This window comes from Erythranthe guttata, chromosome 14, assembly GCF_056151865.1.
Source record: "Erythranthe guttata isolate IM_541 chromosome 14, IM_541, whole genome shotgun sequence".
Taxonomy (NCBI): Eukaryota; Viridiplantae; Streptophyta; class Magnoliopsida; order Lamiales; family Phrymaceae; genus Erythranthe; species Erythranthe guttata.
Window position 1 is genome coordinate 19,192,994 of NC_142546.1, and position 24,454 is coordinate 19,217,447.

The 24,454-nt window shown below is 35.3% G+C and overlaps 3 protein-coding genes across 3 annotated transcripts; 2 read left to right on the forward strand and 1 right to left on the reverse strand.

Moving 5' to 3' along the window:
* Positions 1-7,580: 7,580 nt before the first annotated feature.
* Positions 7,581-12,034, reverse strand: LOC105957260 (E3 ubiquitin-protein ligase SP1). The gene is made up of 9 exons (XM_088812776.1): positions 11,736-12,034; positions 11,123-11,175; positions 10,907-11,031; positions 10,725-10,820; positions 9,760-9,912; positions 9,614-9,679; positions 9,377-9,492; positions 7,804-7,902; positions 7,581-7,659 (listed from the first exon to the last, which is right to left on the reverse strand). The coding sequence occupies exons 1-9, from the start codon at positions 11,906-11,908 to the stop codon at positions 7,581-7,583; spliced, it is 960 nt and encodes a 319-aa protein (XP_088668902.1). The 5' UTR covers positions 11,909-12,034.
* Positions 12,035-17,259: 5,225 nt separating this feature from the next.
* Positions 17,260-17,829, forward strand: LOC148765380 (uncharacterized). The gene has a single exon (XM_088812777.1). The coding sequence runs from the start codon at positions 17,260-17,262 to the stop codon at positions 17,827-17,829; it is 570 nt and encodes a 189-aa protein (XP_088668903.1).
* Positions 17,830-19,978: 2,149 nt separating this feature from the next.
* On the forward strand, positions 19,979-22,999 carry LOC105957224 (putative disease resistance protein RGA4). Its single transcript, XM_012981154.2, is given in 2 exon segments — positions 19,979-21,555; positions 21,557-22,999. Coding segments are annotated over 2 exon segments (2,904 nt in total). The 5' UTR covers positions 19,979-20,087; the 3' UTR covers positions 22,993-22,999.
* The last annotated feature ends 1,455 nt before the right edge of the window (positions 23,000-24,454 follow it).

Sequence of the window (24,454 nt, forward strand, 5' to 3'; positions counted from 1 at the left end):
GATTGTGTGGTTGTCTTGTGCCAACCCTTTCTTAACACCCTTTCTCGGCCATGACTCGGCCACACTCGAGTCATAGCCAATATCACCGACTAATTAAGGGGGTAACAGATACCTATCTTTAAGCTAAATATCTCCCTCTCTATTTTCAGTATTGATTTTGTTTAACTTCCATCATTTTAACTAATCACTGAATTATTTTTATTATTTTACAATTTTTCTTTATCTTTATTTTCGTAGGATTTTATAGAAGCAAAATATTTTTCTCTTAAAAGGGAAGTCTACCAAGAAACCACAATAAAATTGTATTTATTTTCTTTTTTTTAAACATGACCATATAGATTAATTTCAAGTGTCGGCATTTAATCATTTCTATAATATAATTTATCAAATATTTCGTTAGTAGTTTCAAATTTTAGATTTATTTTTATCAAAATAATACGCCATTAATAATTTATATCACTAAAACAAAATTAAGATGTATAATTATATTAGGGATAATTAGCAAGACCCATCATCTAGGTAAATGAGTTAAGAAACCCCCCTCTCGAAAATAATTAGAGAAAACCCCCTTACCTAATATCCTACCCAAATATTATTTAATAATTCCCAAACCACCCTTATTACCCCTAACCAATTGCCGTTCTCTCTTTTTTTTTTTCTCGTCTTCTCTCTTCTGGCGTTCTCTCTTCTTCTTTTATCGTCTTCCCTCTTCTCGTCTTCTCTCTTCTCTCTTCTCTTGGCAATTACCTCCGCCATGGATTATCGGTCAGAGGAAGATGCCTTTGTATTCGCCACCCAACTGGCCATGGCGGCGGTGTTCCCAGCAGCACTCAAAACTGCCGTGGAGCTCGACCTTTTCGAGCTCATCAAGAATTTCGGCGCTGCCGTCTCCGCTCGGGAACTCACCGCCCAGCTTCCCGCCGCCGCCAATCCCAACGCGCACGTCATGCTCAACAGAATCCTCCGCCTCCTCACCAGTTACTCTGTCCTAAATTCCAGCCCCAGAAATCTCCTCGGCGGCGGCGGCGTCGGCGTTGACTTGGTGTATTCTTTAGCTCCGGTTATTTATTTTATTCTTGTTAGGGATTGGTTGAATAGTGTATTGTGACAGCGGTGTGGTGACGATGGGCGGATAACGGCGCGTGTAGAGAATTTCGTGCAGGCTGAAACCTTAATCGACTATGTACATATTCATAGTCGATTAAGCTAATCGACTATGTTCTAGTAGTCGATTAATTAAGGTTGATCGACTCCAATTTTTTTTTTTTAATTTTTTTGGATTTTTTGAATATTGATTCCAATTGTATAAATCAATTATAATGTTTGTATATTTTTTGTTTTTGTAATATATAGGTAATTTTGCATTTTTTCGCAGTTGTGATTTGTTATTTTTAGTAGCAGATTCTTAATCGACTATGCGCTGGTATCGATTACGGTTGATCGACTCCAATCTTCTTCTTTTTTCGTTTTTTGGTTTATTGATTCCAATTGTATAAATCAATTATAATGTTCTTATATTTTTGTTTTTTTGTAAAATATAGTTGATTTTGCATTTTTTTGCAGTTTTGATTTGTTATTTTTAGTAGCAGACTTTTGATCGACTAAGCTTCATCATAGTCAATTAATAAACTTGATATAAAAAAATAAATTAAAGAACAAAAAAAAAATTAAAAATAAAGAATTTCCTTAATCGACTATGAAGCACAGTCGATTTAAGACTAATTGACTATGTTTCATAGTCGATTAAAAAAACGGAAAAAAAAATAAAAATTCGCGGAACGTGTGACCAAGTGATGAGGTGGCGGGCGGGGGTATAGCTGGAAAACATAATGGCTGAAATTGGAACATGGGCTTTTCTCAAATGGTCTAAAATATTTTGAGCCTATCCCCATTAAAAAAAGTAATGGGGGGGTATGTCAAAGAGCCCCATTGGCAAAGTGAGTTTTTTAGTCCTGTAAATTTGTTAGTTGGGAGTTTTAGTCCATCATGTTTCAAAATCAGAATTTTAGTCATGTAATTATAAAAGTTGGGAATTTTGGTCATGTGACCTGCGATAACAGATAATGTGATGGTTGTTGAATGAGTTGGCATTTAATTTATAAAACTAAATAGATTAAAAATAAATTAGGTGATGATGTGGTTAATGAGTTGAATGATTTTGAAGAGAAGTTTGATCCTCGATGTCAAGACACTAAAATAATGAAAAATATTTAACATATTAATTTATATATTTATTTTTTGTTATATTTTTGCAATAAAGAATCTCAAATATATATATATATATATATATATATATATATATATATATATATATATATATATATATATATATATATATTCAAAATTCTGTTAAATTAAATGTACCAAAAAAACAGTTTAGAGCCTCCAAACGTAAAATATGTTATCAAACTAAGAGTAACAAATACACATAATGAGTAATAAAATATAGTTAATTACTATTTTTATCATTGAAAACTATGAAATATTAATTAAAAAATATAGTTACTACAAAAATGCTTATTTCATTCATCAAATAAAAAAATAATTTGATGGAATATTTTATTTCCCTCCAAAATCGTCCAACTCATCAGCCACATCATCTAGTTTATTTTTAATATTATTTATTTTTATAAATTAAATGTCAACTCACTCAACCAACCATTGTCTAACCTGTTATAGTAGGTCATAGGACCAAAATGCTTAACTTTTGAAATTTACAGGACTAGAATTCTGATTTTGAAACATGATGGATTAAAACTCCCAACCAGCAAACTTACAGAACTAAAAAACTCATTTTGCCTTAAATTAAAGGGTTTATTAGGGATAACCCCCTTGTTTATATTTTCTAATGAGGTAGATCCAATTAATTTTTCCCTTTTTGAGATACACCCAAATTTCCCAACTTGGCAAAATATATTATGTAATTTCCCTTTAATACCCCTGTTTTATTTTTTAACGGCATTTATTTCCTTAACAACGTGATATGAGATTGCTGATACGTTGCCTAAAATCACGGAATAAAATTACGTGAGTATATTGGCAGTGTCTATCAAATCTTGTACAATCGGTTTTGAAGAATTTCTCAAGCGTTTCATCGTTTTCCATCGAATTTGAAGATTTTTTCACCGGCGTGGGAATAGGTTCGGATTTGAGCGTTCATCGTTGTCCGTCGTTAAGCGGGTATGAATGTATTTTTTTTCGTTTTTAATTTCGCTGTATTTATTATCACAACGTGTACAATCGGTTTTGAAGAATTTCTCCATCGATTCATCGTTTCCATCGGTTTTGAAGAAGTTTTCACCGGCGTGGAGGTAGGTTCGGATCTGAGCGTTCATCGATGTCCGTCGTTAAGCGGGTATAAACTTTATTTTTTTTGTTTTTATTTTCGCTGTATTTTTGTGCGGGGGTTGTTGTGTTATGGTGGGTAGACATTTTAAGATTTGTGTTGATACGTTGATTATATTGGTAGTAAAGTAGATCGTTTCTTAAAAAAATTACGTCGTCACATATACATCCTTATTTTGGCTGATGATGTTTGTTTGGAAGATGATTCACAGAGTTGACAGAGGATGGTTCACGCAGTCGGACCAGAGTTGTTTTATATGAGTGTCGTAGTTGGTTTACGCAATAATCGAGTGATAGTTGGTTTATTTGTTTATAACAGTTGATTTTAGTGTGCTCGGTAGTACATTGAAATACATTTTCGCAGTTTTTTTTAACTGATTGTATGGGTTATGCATTGTCAAGTTTATTTTTGATGATGTTAATTTATTGTCATTCAAATGTATTTGCAGTCTATTTAATCATTTTTAGTATTCAGCATTTTTAAGTTCGTTTCATGATTTTAGGTTCATATGATGCTGAAGTTGTTATTTCTGATGATGATGGAACAGGGGGTGGGGGTGAACTAGTTGGAGCCGTTGATGCCACTGGAAGTGAGACATTGAATGCATGCTTTGTGCAGTTGTTCGAAGAAGAAGTCGACTGCATTCCTGATGATAGCGACGAGGACATAAACTCAATGAATTCAAATGATTCCGATGGTTGTTATTTTCCAAACCACCCTAAGATTTGATATGTTTAATTAATGTCGTGTTTACGATGTAATGGCTTGGTAACTTCGGTTAAGTGTTAAACCGTTGTAATACAGTAGTATACTATTATGAATACCGTATGATACTACCATTATCATTTTATTATACTATTATGAGATTATTAATGTACTAGAGTTTTTTAACTCGACTTATTGGTTTGATTGTGTTATGATGTGTTTTAAGTATTTTATCAAAACCCTAGATTGAAATTATGAGATTATTAATGTACTATTTTATTGGTTATGTTGGAATACTTTACGTTGGTTTTGTTCTCAATGTTCTTGTCATTTCAGTGGTATATTGTTTGTAACACAATTTCATATCACTACTATATATAACCGTAATATACTATCACAGCAGATTAATGTACTATATTGAAATTATTAATATACTATGTGGTTGAATAATACGGGATCCATAGTCGATTAACGAGATCCATAGTCGAATTAGATCAATGAGATAGTCTATTACATGATATGGGATAGTCTAACAATATTAAAACACAAATCCGCCGCCATCACTTATCAGGTCTATGATTTTGTTGATTCTTCGGCCCAATAGTCAAATAGCTAAACCCATAGTTGAATTAGATATATGGGATAGTCTATTAAATGATATGAGATAGTCTATTAATTTTAAAACACAAATCCGCCACCGTCACTTCTCAAATCTAGGGTTTTGATGATTCTTCGGCCCATAGTCGATTAACGAGATCCATAGTCAAATTATATCAGTGGGATAGTATATTAAATGATATGGGATAGTCTATTAATACAGATGTAATTCGACTATGCATCTCGTTAATCAACTATGGGCCGAAGAATTATCAAAACCCTAGATTTGAGTAATACTAGATTTGAGTAACCCTAGATTGGAGCAGTGACGGCGGCGGCGACGGCGGCCAACGACGATATCACTCCTAATTGACTGTTACGACTTTGGAGGCGGGAGCGGCGGAGGTCTTGGTCGTTTTTGGCGGTCTTGGAGGTGGAGGTGGTCGGATGTGGTGGTGGTGGAGGACTAGGCGGTGGTGGAGGTGTTGCTTATGGCCAATATCGTTGTTATCGTCGTTGGCCACCGGCGACAACGGTGACGGAGGTGGCGGCGGTCGGAGGTGGAAGCGGCGAACCCGGCGGAAAAATAGGGAGGGATTTCGGAGTGCAGAAAATCGTCAATCGCCGGTGTATAAATTTCTGGTTTTCTTTGGGACGTTTGCAGATTTTGGTAGTGGGTTTGTGGGGATAGTGTTTTAACGGGAAAATAGAGAGAGATTTGATATAATTTCAAAAGGTAAAGTAACGGGATTTGTGGGATTTGATTATGGGTATTGATGGAATTTAGTAAAATATGGGTTTTTATCAAAATGGCAAATTTGAGTTTGGATCTACACCTAATATTTGTAAGACTAAGAGGGTTATTTCTAATGGACCCTAAATTAAAATGGTAACTACCATTGTAAAGATTTTAAAATAAAATAATAGAAAAAATATTGAGTAAAACATCATTTTCACTTTTTGATTCTTATTATACTTTATATTTTATTTATCTAGAATAAATATTAGTTAGACAAAAAATATGATTATATAGTTCAATACAAGTAAATATAAAACAAATACAACTTTAAAAAAAAAAGGAAAAAAATGAGTACAAATTATAGTTACTGGAATATTAATTAATATTATAAAACTGAAAATATTTAAGTTTGTTAGACTTGTCTTAAGAAAACAAATAAGAAAAGGGTATAGATGGTATAACATGTAATCTAGAGGGTAGTCAACATATATATAGATTAGCATTATACAAAATATACACTAAGCAAGCATAATTTGATCATAAAACAGTATAATTATGAAAGTATAATAAAATTCTAGGATTTTTAAGACAATGAATATTAGGACCTAAATCCTCGTACGTTCTTGCTCATCCTGAACAACTCTTTCAAGAGCAAAAGTGAATTCCAGAACTTGCAGCCATATTCTTAACACTGACTTTGGAGAAGGGGGCCGGCAAGAATAAGGAGGTTTTCGTTAATTTGTACGTCATCCTAGTCACCTTTAAACGCATTGAATTACGGCAATTTTTTACGAAACTTATATGTATATGGTATACCTCTCTGAATCAAATAAGCTGTTTTATTTATTTGATTGAAACTTGAATCGGGTTTCGGGTTTTCAGTCCAAACAATACTTATATACAATTATTCTACCATTTTGTAAAAAATTATTCATCAGTCTTGCTCTTTTTATTTCTCTGCATATGCAATGTTTTGAAAACCGGACCGGACCGGCCGGTCCGACCGGTTCAACCGCGAACCGCTGCCATGTCCGGTCCGGTTAGATGTCAAAACCCAAAATGCTCAAAAAACCGGGTTAACCACCAAAAATCCGGTTCAACCGGTAAGAACCGGGTAACCCGAAGACCAACCCAAAAACCGGTTTTTAGCTCACAAAAAAATTCATCGTCGGATCTACGTCGTGGGTTATTGAATCTTGTCGGAAATGGTTACTGGTGAACGGATCTAGGTAGTATGTGACCCAATCCAAGTAGTAGCTGCCATAGCTATCCACCAAAGAAAAGAAATCGAAGAAGGTGAATTTGAAAATGAAGAAAAAAAATGAAAAAATAAGTGGAGAAGTAAAGTATATGTTTGGGTGGAAATGGGAAGAATTAAGAATAAACAAGGACGAAGAGAAGAAAAGAAGGAAGGAAGAAGAGAAGGGGATAGGGATTGGGGAGTGTGGTCTCTGGTCTGTTCGTGAAAAGAGGAGGAAGAAAGAAGAAAGAAGAAAGAGGGGAGAGAGAGAGAGAGAGAGGAGAGAGAAGAGTGAGAAGAAAATTAATAATTTTTAATTCTTTTTTCTTTAAAGTGATGAAATGAAATAAAATATAAAATATATAATATATTATATTTGAGATATTAAATAAATAAAATAATTATATATAAAAAAAATGCAAGAAATCCGGTTGGACCCCGGTTGAACCGGTCCAACCGTGACCCGGTAGCTTGACCGGGTCGATGTCCGGTCCGGTTTTCAAAACATTGTGCATATGAATCCATGCATCGTCTCTTATTTTGGTAAACAAGTGTTAATAATCGGTGAGGGTTGATAACTTTTTGACATCAATGTTATCATATTCAATAAGCACAGCGGACAATATTTCCGACAACACACGCACCTAGAGAAATTCGAACCCCCGATGTCTGCCTACACAAACTAAGCCGATACCGTACCACTAGGTTAAACCTTTTAATTCTGTTATTAAAAAAAAAAAAATTTAAATAAATAAATTGAAATGTTAAACATATTAGATAATATTCTGTCTCCTCTTTGTCTGCAGGTTCACTCTCGTGCATCACTGCTTGTTTGAAGCTGATAAATTAAATCATCATCAATAAGGAACAACTTAATTAGCCGAATTCTAATTGCTAAAAGCACACGCACACTCACACACACAAAGGACAACACATAAAAAAAACTAATTAATTCATAGTCGAATGTTTCTTAATTGTTCACCTTGTTTAGCAGCAGCAGCAGCAAGAAGCCTACGTCGAAGCTCAGTTTCCCTGTGAAGTTAAATAGAACCGCAAAAAATAAGGCACTATTTTTCTATATCATGCAATGGATTTTTTGAAGGTTTTCTCGATCTATATTATATTAATATACAAAAATATGAAAGTAAAAACTCAACCGTATATAATGTTTATTACCTCTTTTGCATTTTCTTGTATTCCATGTAGCGGAATGCATGCCTTACAATGAGAATCCCCCCCATAACACCAAAAGCCGCAGAGGCATACATGCAAACGCTGAACGAAAACACATACATATTAAACACGCTGCAAATAGGGTTTATTTTTATTTTATTTTTGGGTTAATAGCATTTTCCCACCTAGACTTTGCCCGTTTTTGCACTTTTCCACCTCAACTAAAAAAAGTTGCACGGCGGCACCCAAACATTCATTTTTGACGCACATAACCACCTGGAGGGAATATTCCGACGAATATTCTCATTTTTCAACGCACGCGCGATGCACATGCGAAAGTACAAGGGCTTTTTCGTCTTTTTACTTGAAAATATTATAAGGGGTGAAATTGAAAGTACCAGGGACTCAATTGTACTTAATTTGAAACTTTCACAACTTCCACCCATCATCAGGGGAATCAGGATATTTCACACCACCGCCACCAACATCTCTCTCCACCGCCGTACCACCACCTGAAATTATCATATCAAATTACTAAAAATTCAATATGAAAAATCCCTTATCTCAAAAGGAAAAGAAAAAGAAAAAGAAAAGGAAAAGAAAAAAAAGGGAAAGAGAAAAGGCCTGCTCCGTCTTCTTCCTCTCTCCGGCACCGCATCACCACCACCACATCTGCTCCGCCGCCGCACCACCACCACCTCCACCACAACCAAATCTGCCACCTATACTAACGCCTAAGCCTCCACCGACTCCACCTTCAATTCCTCCACTTTCACCTCCAACTCCACCACCAATTCCTCCACCAACACCTCGTCCAAATGTCCAACTCCTCCGGCTGTACCCAAAACCCCTCGCGACGCCGCCACAGCCAATTTCTTTTCTAAAACCACCACCACCAAATCTGCTGGCGGCAGATTTAAGAGTACAAATCCCCTCACATTCAATTAGTGAATTTGGAAAGAATCACCGCCGGATTATGTGAGGCTAGGCATCACCGCCAATCGACGGCGATATGGATGGTGCAGAGTTTTTCTCATCCGGTGAATGGGAGGTTTATGTCCTCTATTTGCGGTGGGCCGCGAAGCAGAGGCGGCGGAGGGCTGCGAAGCAGAGTTAGCAGACGATAAAGGGTCGCAAGACAGGCAACCGGCGAATTAGAGGCGGCGGACGGCGAATAAGAGGCGGCGGGCGGCGGACGGCGGTGGGCTGAAGAAGGACGAAGAGTAATTAATTTCGAATTTGTGAAAGTTTCAAATTAAGTTCAATTGAGTCCCTGGTACTTTCAATTTCACCCCTTATAATATTTTCAAGTAAAAAGACGAAAAAGTCCTTGTACTTTCGCATGTGCATCGCGCGTGCGTTGAAAAATGAGAATATTCGTCGGAATATTCCCTCCAGGTGGTTATGTGCGTCAAAAATGAATGTTTGGGTGCCGCCGTGCAACTTTTTTTAGTTGAGGTGGAAAAGTGCAAAAACGGGCAAAGTCTAGGTGGGAAAATGCTATTAACCCTTTATTTTTTTATATTAATATTTATAGAGAGTTGGGGTTCGAGCACACATAGGAGTAAAAATAAACCTGGAGTGTGACCGAAGGTTTTCAATAATCTCGCTGACTGATCTATAAGAGATGTAATAAAATGGGAGCCGATACGGTTTCTGAATGGCAAATGCTCCTGTTTCATCCTTAATCACCTGCTCACATTATTATAATAATTATAAAAAAAAAAAAAAAAAAAAGATTAGTTAACAAAATTCATGGAAATGCATAACTCGAAAAACTTTAGAATTAAAAAGAAAATATATATATACATACCTCACCGATAACCGTCAAGCATGTACCGGTTGGGAGAACACGTTCCGTCTTCTGTACTCCTAAAGTCTATACAAATAACATAGGTAATCAGTTATACTAATTTCAAGAACGTAAGCAACAACGTAGCGTGAAGAAATGCAGACGACCTTAACACCATTGTCTAATTCAATTTTCTCGTGAATTGAGGATTGTATTGACCTCTCAAACACTTCACCTCCACATTTCATTGGCAAACCAGCATATGTTAATGTACTTGCCGAACGGGCATCAAGAACACTTGCACGACCGGTACCATCATCCTGGGGTGTCAATCATCAAACTAATTATTAACACATTGTAACCAAATTAAACTTGTAATTTAACTCTAACTAGTATTTTGCCTCGTGTGCACGAGCGGATATTGAAAAAAAATATAAGATAAGCAAAATTAGAAATTAGTAAACATATATGACATGTACAATAGCAAAACAATGGAACACCCAAAATGTAAAAATTCCACTAATTGCAATCGTAATATATATATATATTAATATATATATATATATATTAACAATAATATTTAATACACATATGTGTGCTATAAAAAAGGAGAGAAAAGTTAGTGCTGGAAAGGAAAAAAAAAAGAAAAGAAGAAAAAGAAAATAATTAAAAAGAAAAAACAAACGTGAAAAAAAAATTCAAAGTTGATCGTGTTTAGTGGAGAAGAAAAAAAGGATAATAAAAAAAACGTGTCCTGTAAAAGAGAAGAGAGAAAATTTAGTGTTGAAAGAGAAAATTTAGTGTTGAAAGAGAAAAAAAAGAAGAAGAAGAAAATATTTAAAAATAAAAAATGTGAAAAAGAAAGAAAGAAAAAAAGGAAAAGAAAACAATTAAATTAAACTACGTGTTCTATAAAAAAGTATGAAAAAACGAATAATTTTGAATGTGCTATAAAAAAAGAGAAAATAAAGGAAACAAATATTTCACAAATATATTTAAAAAAAAAATTGCTTTTAGGGTTTCGACGCAAACCTTTCTTTTATATATAAACATGTGACGTAGTAATGAGTGTTTCAGCTAAATAATATGTATGCTTGTTTGCAAGAGAAACAGGGCAGAGCCCGATTCATACCAGGTACCAAGGAACTTCATTCCACACCGAAGACGGAAGAATCGATTCTTTTTTCCATACTCCTCGGAAATTGCGTCTCAAGATATGAGTCTCTTCCTAAATTACGGATTCAAAATAAATTGGGTTATTAAATGTGCAATAAAAGTAAGAATGTGGGTGACTTCGTCGAGTTTGTTTTTTACCTTATTCTCGACGATTACGCCCTTCAAACCGATGTACTCGCATTCGATTGGGGTATCTGAAGAAACCAACCCAGTAACCGCCACCACCAAAGGAAACACTGTACTGGCAGCATCCAATAATTGAGCTGTAAAGAACAATCTATTAATTCACTGATCATTCATTACAGTATGATGAGAATACGACAAAAATTAGAAGAAAAACTAGATTGAACTTACACAAATCCTTCAACTTACTAACCCTAACCACAGAATCCAGTTCCTTAGCTTCCCTAAAAAAAAAAAACAAAATAAAAAGGGTAAATTACAACCACCCCTGAGGTATGGTCAAATTACGGAAACTACCTCCTATTTGGGTAATTACAACCACCCCTCAACTATAAATCTGCGGTCCAAATTTAGTGGAATCTTCGAGATTATATGGAATATTATCACTTTTGTACCCGTTTTATCCCATTCGAACTCTACATTTGGAAGCAAAATGATCATAATATGTGTTTTTTAGCCTGTATATATCAGATTGTGGTGCATCAGAAATTGTTTTTTTACACAAAATGAGTACAAACTGGAGCACATTCCACGAAATGTAGATGATTATATTAAATTTGATATCATAAGGGTGGAGGTGTAAGAAAAAATCATAGTTGAAAAGATAGATGTAACTATCCAAAAAGAGGAGTTTTTTTGTAAATTAACTATACTTCAGGGGTGGTTGTAATTTACCCTAAAAAAATAAAAAAACAGAAAACAGAAAAGAAATAGTTGAATCAGAAAAAGTTTCTTTTGAATCAAACACACAGAAAACAAGCAAGAAAGAAAAGGATGATCAGACCCTTCGACAAGTGCTCCTCCAGCATATAAGACGGCTGAAACAACGCAGCAAACCGTCCCTTCAACTGGAATCAACCATGACCAATCAATTTCGAGTTTCGACAAATCATTTTTGAGTTTCGACCAATCAATTTCGAGTTTCGACAAATCGATTTTGAGTTTCGACCAATCCATTGCAGAATCGAAAAGATTCGGGAGGGGCTAGAGTTTTCCGACGGTCGAGTTGTTGTGATCTTCGGAGAGTTTTGTTCTGAAGCTACTAGTTATCTTGCTGCAAAAGAAACAAAAGGGTATTATTGTGGTATTTATTTGAATTGAGATACGCCACGCCCTAATAAAACCCCAACTAAACCCCTCATAATTTGCATTCCGAATTTACCCCCAACTACATAACTTTGCCTATCTTCATCGATAATTTTTTTTTTAAAAGGTTTAGTATTACGGCTAACCAGCCAAGATCGAGGGTAAAACTAATCCCTTCGATAGAAAGTTATAATCAAAGTGAGCAATAGCGTGGGCTAACAAATTCCCCGTACGCTTGACGAAATGAAAAGAACAATATTTTATATCTAAAGAAAGGCGCAAGAACTCATCTATAAATAAACCAAAGAACGACAAATCGCTTTCGCCATGTTGCAAAGCTGTGATAACTTGGAGATTGTCACCCTCAACCACCACATTTGTCCACCCTTTCTCTCGCGCCAAGAGTAATGCCTTGAGCGCTGCCGTCGCTTCACATTCGAAGTAAGTTGCCGGGTAACTTAATCACTCTCCACCAAATGCATTGACCCTTATCATTCCTCGCTACCATCCCGACGGAAAAGAAAAGATTCCCCGAAGAAACTGCTACGTCCAACCCATTTTCGACCCATGTTTTTTCATGGATAATCAACCATCAATCAATCCATTCAAGTTGGGTCGAGCCAAGCCGACTCGCGAACTCGACGAGCCGGCTCAACAAAGGCTCGAACTCGAGCTCACAAGTTCGAGCTTCGGACGAGCTCAACCTCGAGCCCAATTTTAGTTGTTCGACAGCTCTCGAACGGCTTTATATTTATACACACATATATATATATGTGTTATTTTGATATAAATAAATTTTAAATAAAAAAATTAATAATTTAAAAAACACCTAAATGAGCTCGAACTCGAGCCAAAAAAAATAACACGATGAGCTCGAGCTCGTACTCGGCAAAATGGACTCGGTCTCGACTCGTTCACACCCCTAATGTATAGTTATGTCGATAATGATTTATAAAATGCTAAAAACTTGGTTAGTCGCGCGGGTAATATCGGCCAGCCAACTTTATTTTTTATTTATTAATTTTATTGCTTATCTAATATTGACTAAACTTAATTTATGGAGATTAACTATTTTAAAGTATTGAATTCTTGTTCAGTTCATGCAAATTGGGAAACACATAAAATTTCAATATATTGTGTCGTATTTTGGATTTTTTTATTTATGTTGAACTATTTTAATTTTAAGACACGTGAGCTGTAATTTAGGTTGGGTTAGGTTGGTTTAATTGCCAGTAATCAACCAACTCAACCCACGGACAATCATATGTATTTTGGGTAAATGGCAAATAGGGCCATAACAAGGGCATTTAACTAAAAGATGAACATTCAACTTTTTTGTCTTTCAAATAAATTCAGCTCATTCAAACTTATTTGCAAATAAGAAAAATCCTTGTATATATACCAAAATTACCATCAATTCATTGAAATCCAATTCATCAACTCCAATTTCATGATTTACACCCCAATTTAGCCAAATTTCACCAGTTAACTAATTTTAACCCTTATTTTCGATTTCGACCCCAATTTTGACCCGCCACCACCGGAGAAAGCCGGTCTCCGGCGTTGACTTTTATTTTTTTTTCTGAAAAAAAATTTCGGTAGGTCAACCGCCGTTGACCGCTGAGTCTCCGGCGTTAACTTTTTTTTTTTCTTTTCTTTTTATAATTTTGTTTTTTCTTAAAAAAATATTTTAATTAATATTACTATCTTGGTTGCTAAATTACTGTCTCCAGCAGGTATTTAACTGTCGAAGACAGTAATTTAACTGTTAATTGACTTTTTTTTTCTTAATTATTTTTAAAAGTAATATTACTGTCTTGGCTGCTAAATTACTGTTTCCAGCAGTTATTTAACTGTCGGAGACAGTAATTTAACTGTTAATTGATTTTTTTTTTAAATGTTGTTTTCTCTTAAAAAAAATTATTTTAATTAATATTACTGTGTTGGATGCTAAATTAGTGTCTCCAACAGTAATTTAACTGTCAGAGACAGTAATATTACTGTATTAATTAATTTTATCGTCTTCGCCTGCATTTTTATTGTCTTCGACTGTAATATTAATGTCTTCGACTATAATATTACTGTCTCATGCAATAATATTACTATTTGGGACAATAATATTAGTAATATTACTGTTCGGAAAAATAATATTCATAATATTACTGTCCCAGACAGTAATATTATTGTGTGAGAGATTAATTTAGCAGCAAAGATAGTAATATTAATTAAAATATTTTTTTCTAAGAAAAACAAATTTCAGAAAAAAAAAAAAAAAAAAAAAAAAGTCTATGCCGGAGACCGGCGATCAACGGTAGTTGACCCGGCAAAAAAAAAATTTGAAAAAAAAAAAAGTTTTCGAAAAAAAAGTCAACGACGGAGACTAGCGGTCAACGACGGAGACCGGCGGTCAACACCGGAATCTAGCAAAAAAAAAAATCAGAAAAAAAATTATTTTCTGAAAAAAAAAAATTCTCCTTCCCTCTTTAGTTTTTCCTCTTCTCTCTCTTTTTGTCTTCTTTTATTCTCTCTTCCTCTTCTCTCTCACTCACATCTTAACAATAAATTATTAAAATATATTCATATTAAAAGTTTTTTTACGTAACAGTTTTTTTCTTCTTCTTTTTAGTCTTTATTAATAAAAAATAAAATTACTCAATTTAATAATTCATTGTTATTTTCACTTTTTTTCCTTGAAACTAAACAAAATTAAGGAGAATAATTTTCCACAAAGTCATTTTCATCACTATTTTTCCTAGGAACAAAACACAATTGGAATTTAAAAAATCTTTGATTTTTTTTTTCCTTTGCATTTTCATTTTCCACATTCCAAAATCCATGATCCAATCAGAGCCTAAGGAAATTTTTATAGCAACCATGGCGGATGCTATAATTTCAGTTGTATTGGATCGGCTTGCAGCTCTCGTAGAAGAGCAGATACGAAACCATGTAAATGTGGTGAGCGGCGTTGAGAGGGAGATTCAATACCTTTCCAATGAACTGAACACGGTTCGAAATGTGTTGGCAGATGCGGAGAAGAAAGGATGTAAGGACAAAAGCGTCAAACATTGGTTGATGAGGCTCAAAAATACGTCTTAAGAAATGGACGATGAGTTGACCGAATGGAATTACTCCATTCTTGAATATCGGATCGAACAATCTAATAATGATGTTGTTCCTCCTAAGAAAAAGGTATGGTCCTTCATCCCATGTTCGTGTATATGCTTCAAGAAAGTTGTTCTTCGTCGTGATATTGCTTTAAAAATTAAAGAAGTCAAAGCTCGACTTGACTTAATTTTCATGGAGAAAGGTCGATATGGTTTTACGATCTCTCAGCCTATTGATCCTTTTTGCGAATCGTGGCGAGTTCAATCTACTTCTTTGATCAACTTAGAGGAAGTCTATGGCCGTGACATTGAGAGAGAAAATCTCGTGAGCAAACTAGTTGTCGAAGGTTGTAGTGGCGAAGAATTAGGAATCCAAATTCTCTGTATAGTGGGTGGGAGGGGACTTGGGAAAACAACTCTTGCTAAACTAGCGTATAACGATAGTCGAGTAAAAAAATATTATGGATTAAAAATTTGGATGAGGTTGGAATTGCAAATAAAATTATTAAGGGAGCGGGGAGGAGTAAACCAAATACTAACCAATTGGAAATGGTTCTGCAATGTTTAAAAGAGACAATTTCAGGGAAAAAAATTCTACTTATCCTGGATGAAGTTTGGGCCGAAGACGATACCAAGTGGGAACTCTTAAAAATGTGTCTCGAATGTGGTGGAGCAGGTAGTAAAATTTTGGTGACAACCGTAAATGAAAGGGTTGCAGTAACGATGGGTCCGCTAAAAATGATATCCACCATACATCTCTCCCATGAAGAGTGTTGGTTATTATTAAGTCGGATAGCCCTTTTTGAAAGGAATGAGGAGGAATGTGAAAAATTCCGCGACATAGGAAAGACTATGGCTAATAAGTGCAGGGGATTGCCACTTGACAGCAAAGATTTTGGGAAGTCTTTTACGTTTTAAGAATACTTTGGAAGAGTGGGAGAACGTATTGAGTAGTGAAATATGGGAGGTGGAGGAGGTAGAAGTCGACCTCTTCCCACATTTGCTTCTCAGTTACAATGAGTTTTCCCCATCACTTAAACGTTGCTTCTCATATTGTGCCGTCTTTCCTAAAGATACCAAAATTGACGTAAAGAAATTAATAACAAAATGGATGGCAATTGGTTACCTAGGATCCAAGGCGACTAGCGTTGTTGACTGGAGACTTGGAGGGAAAGGGTACTTTAATAAGTTAGCAATGCGTTCTATGTTTCAAGACTTTGAGGAAGGTTTTAGTGTGTGGATAAAATCATTTAAGATGCATGATATAGTACATGATTTTGCTCGATTGCTCAAAAAGAATATGAGATCAAGAATGAAGGAAATAAATTGTCAAACATGTAGCCATTTGATAGTTTCCCTTGTCAAAGAATACCGTAGCTTATTTCACTTCGAAGAACTTCATGGTCTATATTCTTGCCATGGCCTCACAAGGCTGAGGTTACTAAGCCTAAGGAAATGTAGCCTGCAAAGTATTCCACAAGAAATAGAAATTTAATTCACTTGAGGTGGTTGGACTTGGGGGTAACAACTTTTCCACGAAAGACAATCTTATAAAGAACATTTGTAAGCTTTATAACTTGCAATTTCTTTGGATGGACGAGTGCGAGCCACAAGGGATTTCCTCGGAAATTGGGAATTTGATTCACTTGATACACCTGGACTTGAGCTATAATGAACTTTTGAAAGAGTTGCAAGAGAGCCTATGCGATTTGCGTGAATAAGAAAGCTTGAATGTTGATTTTTGCAAGAGTCTCTATGGACTACCCCAAGGGATACATAGACTCGTAAACCTCAAACACCTCCTTTATATGTATGGTACCGATTCTCTGAAGCAATATCCTCAAGGACTAGCCCAATTAACCCGTCTTGTGACATTGAAAAAATTCTCTCAAGGTGGAGTAGGAAGCAATAAGAGCAAGTTGGGATGGTTAAAGAATTTAAACCGACTTAGCGGAGGACTAGATTTGAGGACGAAATAACTAGCGACGATTCACAAGAGTTAGTGGAGGACGCTCGTGAAGCGGGGAACTTTGGAAAAAGATGCACATTAAGCAACTTAGAATATCTTTTCACGGATCAACAACAAAGGACGATACGCAATTTAAGGAATCGGTGTGGATGGATGTAATAGATGCTCTTGAGCCGAATCCAAACGTGCAAAATTTGAGTATTTGGTTTTATAACGGTTCATGGCTTCCACCATGGATCGCTTCGCCCTTCAACCAACTCACGTCTATTACGCTTGTCTTTTTCGAATCCCTCTCGTGGCTGCCTCCCCTCGGTAAACTACCGTTACTTGAGAGTTGTATTATGCAGAGTAATCATCGGTTGCAATTTATCGGACGAGAGTTCCTTGGATTAAAAGCAACAACGACAAGCTTACCACGGGACCATGATACCGTGGGTAGTAGTATTATTGGGTTTCCCAAGTTGCCGAAACTGAAATTCTTAGACTGTTTGGAATGGAAGGAGTGGGAGGACATTACAGCCGAAGACGAAGAAGAAGAAAACTCTGTAATGCCTTGCTTGACGGAGTTGTACCTTGTAAACTGCAACGGCTTGACGGAGCTGCCACATCGCCTTATGGGAAAGGTGTTGAATATTTCTGGTTCAATTCAGCTACAACAAGTTTATGTGGTCAAGAAGGGTAAAAACCATGGGAATCCATATACAATTAAACCTCTATAAATTAATACAGTTGGGACCATCAAAATCTCATTAATTTACCGAAATATTAACTTATCAATTAATTAATAATTATTAATTTACACATTAATTAATAACTTATTAATTTATGAAATTATTTTTATTATTATTTTCAATAAATACAATTTTTTTATGTGTATATTATTCATTGTACCATAGTTCAATTCACTATAGAGCCCGTAAGTATTATTCATTGTACCATTAGTTCAAAGTACTATAGAGCCCGTTTCATGAACGAAAACTCTTAAAGCAGTAATGGTATAGAACGATTTGATGTTGAGTTATGAGAAAACTATACCGAAAGTTATAACCATGTTAAGAAAAGTGAGGGACGAGGTTGATAGTAAACAAGCCACAATTAAATTATATTGTATTAAGCCTTCATAGATCTATAAAATATGTATTGTACCATGTAATTTTAAAATTACTTTTATGCATTATTAATTTATATATTATATGGAGGCTTCTTAACATTGTCGAATGTGTATCATCTTATAAATTTAGCAAATTATTAAGTTAGCACATTTTTCCCGAGTCGGGACCGAGAAAATTTACTATTTAAGCGAGGTTATTAATTTATCGGGTATTAATTTATCGAGGTTCTACTGTATATTAATCCCAACTGTTAACTTTTTTTTTTTTTTTCCAACTTTAGTGAAATATGATTAAGTGTGTGCAATTGAACTTTCATTTTGATTTTCTCCGCTCTTTTTTCAGGCATATGTAACTTATGTTTCTGCTCCATAACCATGTCCCGTATGCAAAACTAATATTACTCGTTAAAGTGACGGTAACTTGAACGGTGAACCTACTTCCAAGACACTACTAAGATCTTTTTCTAGTGCTACCCTAGTATTTCTGAAACACGGTCTTTTTTTATAAGGGACTTGCTATTCACAGCGAGCATAGTACTAGGTTGCAGCTAGCCGATTTTAGTCATTGTTTCAAATCCCTCAAGAGAATTTCAAATTCTCTATACTTTCAATTTATGAAATTTTGAAATTCGATTCAATAGTATTTGAAGCACAACAACAATCATCTTATTGGCCGATTCGCATCCAATTTTGCGGTCAAAATTTAGTTGGAATTTTGTTTCTGGAAATTTAGGTATTTCGTGTTGTTGAACGCGAAACTTGGACGAAACAAAAATAAATAAATAAATAAAAAGTAACCCTGTAAAAAGGGTGGACTGCTCTCTTTTCGAACTCTAAATAACTAAAATTCAATCTTAAACAACAATTTGTTACCTACATCGTACATAAATTGATTCAAATGTACCAATTTAGTAAACATTATCGTAAATCGCTAGTCTAAGTGCCGAATCGAATGCCAAGAGTTTGAATGAAAGTCGAATGTTTGACAAAGTATGAGAGATTTTTTAATTTAAGAGCTTAAAATGATTGAAATCTCACTGCAGCTAGTAAAACTTCCGCTGCAACTGGCATTTCAACCCTTGAACCCTCTTTTTACCTTTATTTTCGATTTTGCCCCAGATTTTATTTTAATCTTACAACTTCATCCTCACAAGCTCCCAGAGTCATTGTTAAATGTTAATCACTTTATATGGCAATGGGAATCCATATGTTAACAATTTCGGAAGGGACAATACTGCAAATAGAGCTAAGTTAGAAGACTAATTTACAATTTTGCCTCTACAAAACTAACAAAATAATAGCAATAACATTTTGCTTCTATTGTGACTTACAATTGTTCAAGATACCTAAGAATACGTAATTAAGGTCTTGTATGTATTTATTATATATTATCAATTATTCGGCTCCTTCGACCCTGCACCCGGTGATAAACATCGGGTGGGTCTTCTGCTGCCACGTGTCCCTTTTTTTATTTTTCTAAAACCCTTAAAGGTAAACCCTAGCGGGGAATGTATTATAAAATCCAAAAAAGAAACACGTGGCAGCAGAAGATCCACCCGGTGTTTATCACCGAGTGTAGGGTCGAACAAATCCAATTCTTCTAATCTGAACATTGTAATGCGAGAAAATTAATTACTATCTGCTCTCCACGTTCAATATAATATATAATATTCTTACATTGACTTAATCAACTATAAGCTTGAGTTATTATACTACCAACTTGAACATTAAACAAAGTAATTAGTTGCTCTATTATTCATATCTCTAGTTTGAATGTTTATCAATCAACACCATATCAGAACAAATCCATCTCATAAACACACATTTACATGCACACACAAACAAAGAAATAAACTGCTAGCAACCATGGCCGATGCTATCGTTTCCATGTTACTGGATCGGCTTGCAGCTCTCTTAGAAGATCAGGCCCGAAACGAAGTGAATTTGGTGAGAGGAGTTGAGAATGAGATTCTCGATCTTTCATATGAGTTGGAGACAGTTAGAAATGTGTTGGACGATGCGGAGAAGAAAGGATACAAGGACAAAAGCGTCAAAGATTGGTTGGATAGGCTTGAACAAACGGCCTACGAAATGGACGATGTTTTGGAGGAATGGAATACGGCCATTCTCAAATTTCGGATCCAACAATCTAACAATGCTGCTTCTAAGAAAAAGGTATGGTCCTTTATCCCAACTTCATGTATATGTTTCAAGAAAATATTTGCTATTCGTCGTGATATTGTCTTGAAAATCAAAGAAGTGAAAGCGCGACTCGGCCTAATTTTGGTGGAGAAAGATCTATACGGTTTTGTGATCTCTCGTTCTATTAATCCTTCTTGCGAATCGTGGAGAGTTCAATCTACTTCTTTGATCGACTTAGAGGAAATATGTGGTCGCGATGGTGAGAGAGAAAACCTAGTGAGCAAACTAGTGGTTGAAGGTGGTAGTGAAGAAGAATTAGGAATCCAAGTTCTTTATATAGTAGGTGTGGCGGGACTTGGGAAGACAACTCTTGCTAAACTAGCTTATAACGATAGTCGAGTAAAGAATTATTTTCGATTAAGAATTTGGATATGTGTTTCCGATACTTTTGATGAGATTGGATTGGCCACGCGAATTATAGAGGGAGCGGGAGGGCGTAAACCAAAAACCAACCAATTGGAAATTGTACTTCAATGTCTAAGAGACACTATTTCAGAGAAATTGTTTCTTCTTGTCCTGGATGATGTTTGGATAGAAGACCGTACCAAGTGGGAAACCTTGAAAAATTGTCTTCAAGATGGTGGGCCGGGTAGTAAGATTTTGGTAACAACTAGAAACGAAAGAGTTGCAATAATGATGGGTGCCGTTAAGAATGAGATCCACCATTTAGGACATCTCTCCCATGACGAGTGTTGGTTATTATTAGGTCGGATAGCCCTTTCCGGAAAGTATACAGAAAACTGTGGAATGTTTGAGAACATAGGTAAGAATATTGCTAAGAAGTGCAAGGGATTGCCACTTGCAGCGAAGACTTTGGGAAGTCTTTTGCATTTTAAAAATACCTTCGAAGAGTGGGAAAACGTATTGACTAATGAAATATGGGAGTTGGAGGAAGAGGAAGTTGAACTCTTCCCTCATTTGATTCTGAGTTACAACGAATTGTCTCCATCACTTAAGTGTTGCTTCTCATACTGTTCGGTCTTTCCTAAAGGTACCGAAATTGATGTGGAAAAACTAATAACAAAATGGATGGCAATGGGTTACCTAGGATACAATGGTGACTGGAAACTTAGAGGGAGAGAATACTTTGATAAGTTAGTAATGCGTTCTCTATTTCAAGACTTTGAGAAAAGGTATTGGTTATGATTATGAACTTATAAAATCATTTAAGATGCATGACATAATACACGATTTTGCTCAATTCCTTCGGAAGAAAAATGGCGGACTAATGAAGCAAACAACTTGCCAAACGTGTAGCCCTTTGATTGTTTCCCATGTCAAACAATACCGTAGTTTGTTTCACCAAAAGGAACTTCCCGATCCACATCTTTGTGATCGACTCACAAGTCTGAGGTTACTAAGCCTAAGGAAATGCGGCTTGCAAAGTATTCCGAAAGAAATTGAAGTGTTGATTCACTTGAGGTGGTTGGACTTGGGTTGTAACAAATTTCCCGACGAAGATTTGAAGACCATATGTAAGCTTTACAACTTGCAATTTCTTTGGGTGGACGAATGCGAGCTGCAAGAGATTCCGCGTGAAATTGGGAATTTGATCAAGTTGATACACTTGGACATGAGCTCTAATAAACGCGTAAAGGAGTTGCCAGAGATGCTATGCAATTTGCGCGAATTAGAAAGCTTGAATATTGATTCGTGCGAGAGTCTTGCTCATCTTCCGCGTGGTGTCCACAGACTCGTAAACCTCAAATACATCTACAATTCCGGTACCGATTCTCTTCAATATCCTCAAGGACTAGCCCGATTAACTGGCCTTGTCACATTGAGTCGATTCGGAGGCAAGTTAGGATGGTTGAAGAATTTAAACCGACTTAGCGGGTCTTTGAAATTGACGATCGAATTAAGTGGCGATTCAGAAGAAGAGGTAGTGGTGGAGGATGCTCGTGAAGCGGAGTTAGCGAAAAAGACGCGAATTCAAGAACTTACAATATATTTCTCCGATTCTTGCAAAGCGAAAGAATCGGTGTGGATGGATTTAATAGATGCTCTTGAGCCACATCAAAACATGCAAACTTTGAGTATTCAGGACTATAAGGGCTCGCAACTTCCACGATGGATATCTTCGCCATTCAACCAACTCAAATCTATTACCATCGTCCATTGTAAATTGATTTTCTCGATGCCGCCTTTGGATAAACTACCGCTTCTCGAAAATGTTACGATTTGGAATAATTCTCAATTGGAATTTGTTGGACGAGAATTTTTGGGAATGACAACAAATTCGGGGGGTCGTGTTGTTGGGTTTCCGAAGTTGAAAAAGTTGGCATTTTGGAACTGTAGGAAATGGAACAAGTGGGAGGATATTACGGCCGAAGACGAAGAAGATTGTGTTGCCGTTATCTTAATGCCTCGTCTGACGGAGTTGCTTATTATATGTTGCGAGTGTCTGACGGAGCTGCCACATCGCCTCCTACGAAAGGCGTCGGCGTCGTTGAAGTTGTTGAATATTCGTTGTTCAACACAACTGAAACGATTTTATGCGAACAAGGAGGGATTGCCCTGGAAATCCATTTCCCGCCACAATCCACATCTTGAACTCAAGCATCATTAATTAGTTGTACGTAAATTCAACTTTCTCATTTTGATTTTCTAATACTCAATTGTTAATAATAGCTTATATATATCATTTCTATTTTCTAGTACTGTAACTTATTTATTTTTTAACTAGTTTATATTGTTTTTTTTTCTTTTATATACGAGTTTCAATTCTCTTTGATTAAGAAATTTATAAATTAGTTCAATTTTGGAAATCTCACAAGCCATGGAAAAAAATGTGACAATTTCAGGAAAATATTACAAAATTTAAAAAAAAAATAAAGTAATTAATAGGGAATTGTCTTTTGAGTGAATTGCAAAGATATACATATACATATGTACGTTAATTGCTAAAAAGCCCAAGGGTTTTTGCTACAATTGCACATTGACCATCAGTCAGAAGAAATGAGAGATTTTTTTTTTTTTTTTTTTTTTTTTTTTTTGAGAAAATTCAAGTCCATTTCGGTAAATTTTGATCCGAGAATTTTTAAACAATATTTTTTTATTCCGAATTCCAAAATTTACAATTTATGATTTCTGCGATTTATTTATTGGACATGGATTTGAATAGATATGAGATTCGATTTTTTATCTGATTTTCATTTCCAAAAATTTCAATTTTGAATTATATCATATAATTAAGTATTTTATTATAAGTGAATAAAAGAAAATTAAATTCCCGAATTCATAAACATGGTGCAAACATGAATTTCATGTGTGTACACAGCCAGTGAGTAAAATAAATGGGTAAATAGCACTTTACCCCTTGTGGTTTCAACTTGTTGCATTTTACCCCCTATCATATCAATATAGGTCTTTTACTTCCATGTGGTTTTATTTGTTAATTTATATATCTAACTAGTTTTATTTGTTCATGCAAAATTCATTTGCACAAAGTCCTGCAATTCAAGTACATTCAAGTCTTTCCTCCCAACCACCTTTATCACAGTCCACTTTTAAGGTTAGTTTTCATTTCACATTTATTTCATTTTTCAATTAGATCTGACTTGCAAATATTTAACCACATTTTATGTTTTTTGGTTTAGAATTTATTTTCTCAAACTACCTCTTCTCAACCAACAGTATTGCATGGGGCTAATGGAGCATTGTTCCATTATCAAAAATAGCTCCAGTTAGTAGTAAAACGTAGGGGAGAAGGCAAGCGAAAGGGAAGAAAAAATCAGTTTGGATGCCTTGATTCCAAACTGAGTTGAAGTAATTTTATGATTTTTATGTTTTCCATGGAAAGCCATGTTTTTGTTAGTTAATCCAAACTGATCAATTTTTTGTTGGATGGATCAGTGGATTTTTTTTGTCTATTGAGCAGTGAACAACTTGTTTGTTTGGTAATTTATTTTGGCCACTTATACAAAACAATGTGTTTTTTTTGTTGAAACAGTTGGAAGAATGTTGTTTGTTGGTGAATGTTAATTTTGCAGATTATATTTTACTCAGTTGTTCAAAATATTTGGTAATTG

Bases quoted from the DNA above. Each gene is read 5' to 3' on its own strand.
- LOC105957260 (XM_088812776.1), bottom strand. From the start codon at position 11,908: ATGGATTGGTCGAAACTCAAAATCGATTTGTCGAAACTCGAAATTGAT. The intron at 10,821-10,906 runs GTAAAAAACAAA...TCCGTAATTTAG, and splicing joins GCGTAATCGTCGAGAATAAG to GAAGAGACTCATATCTTGAG. The intron at 9,680-9,759 runs GTCGTCTGCATT...TTATTTGTATAG, and splicing joins AATTAGACAATGGTGTTAAG to ACTTTAGGAGTACAGAAGAC.
- LOC148765380 (XM_088812777.1), top strand. From the start codon at position 17,260: ATGGATGTAATAGATGCTCTTGAGCCGAATCCAAACGTGCAAAATTTG.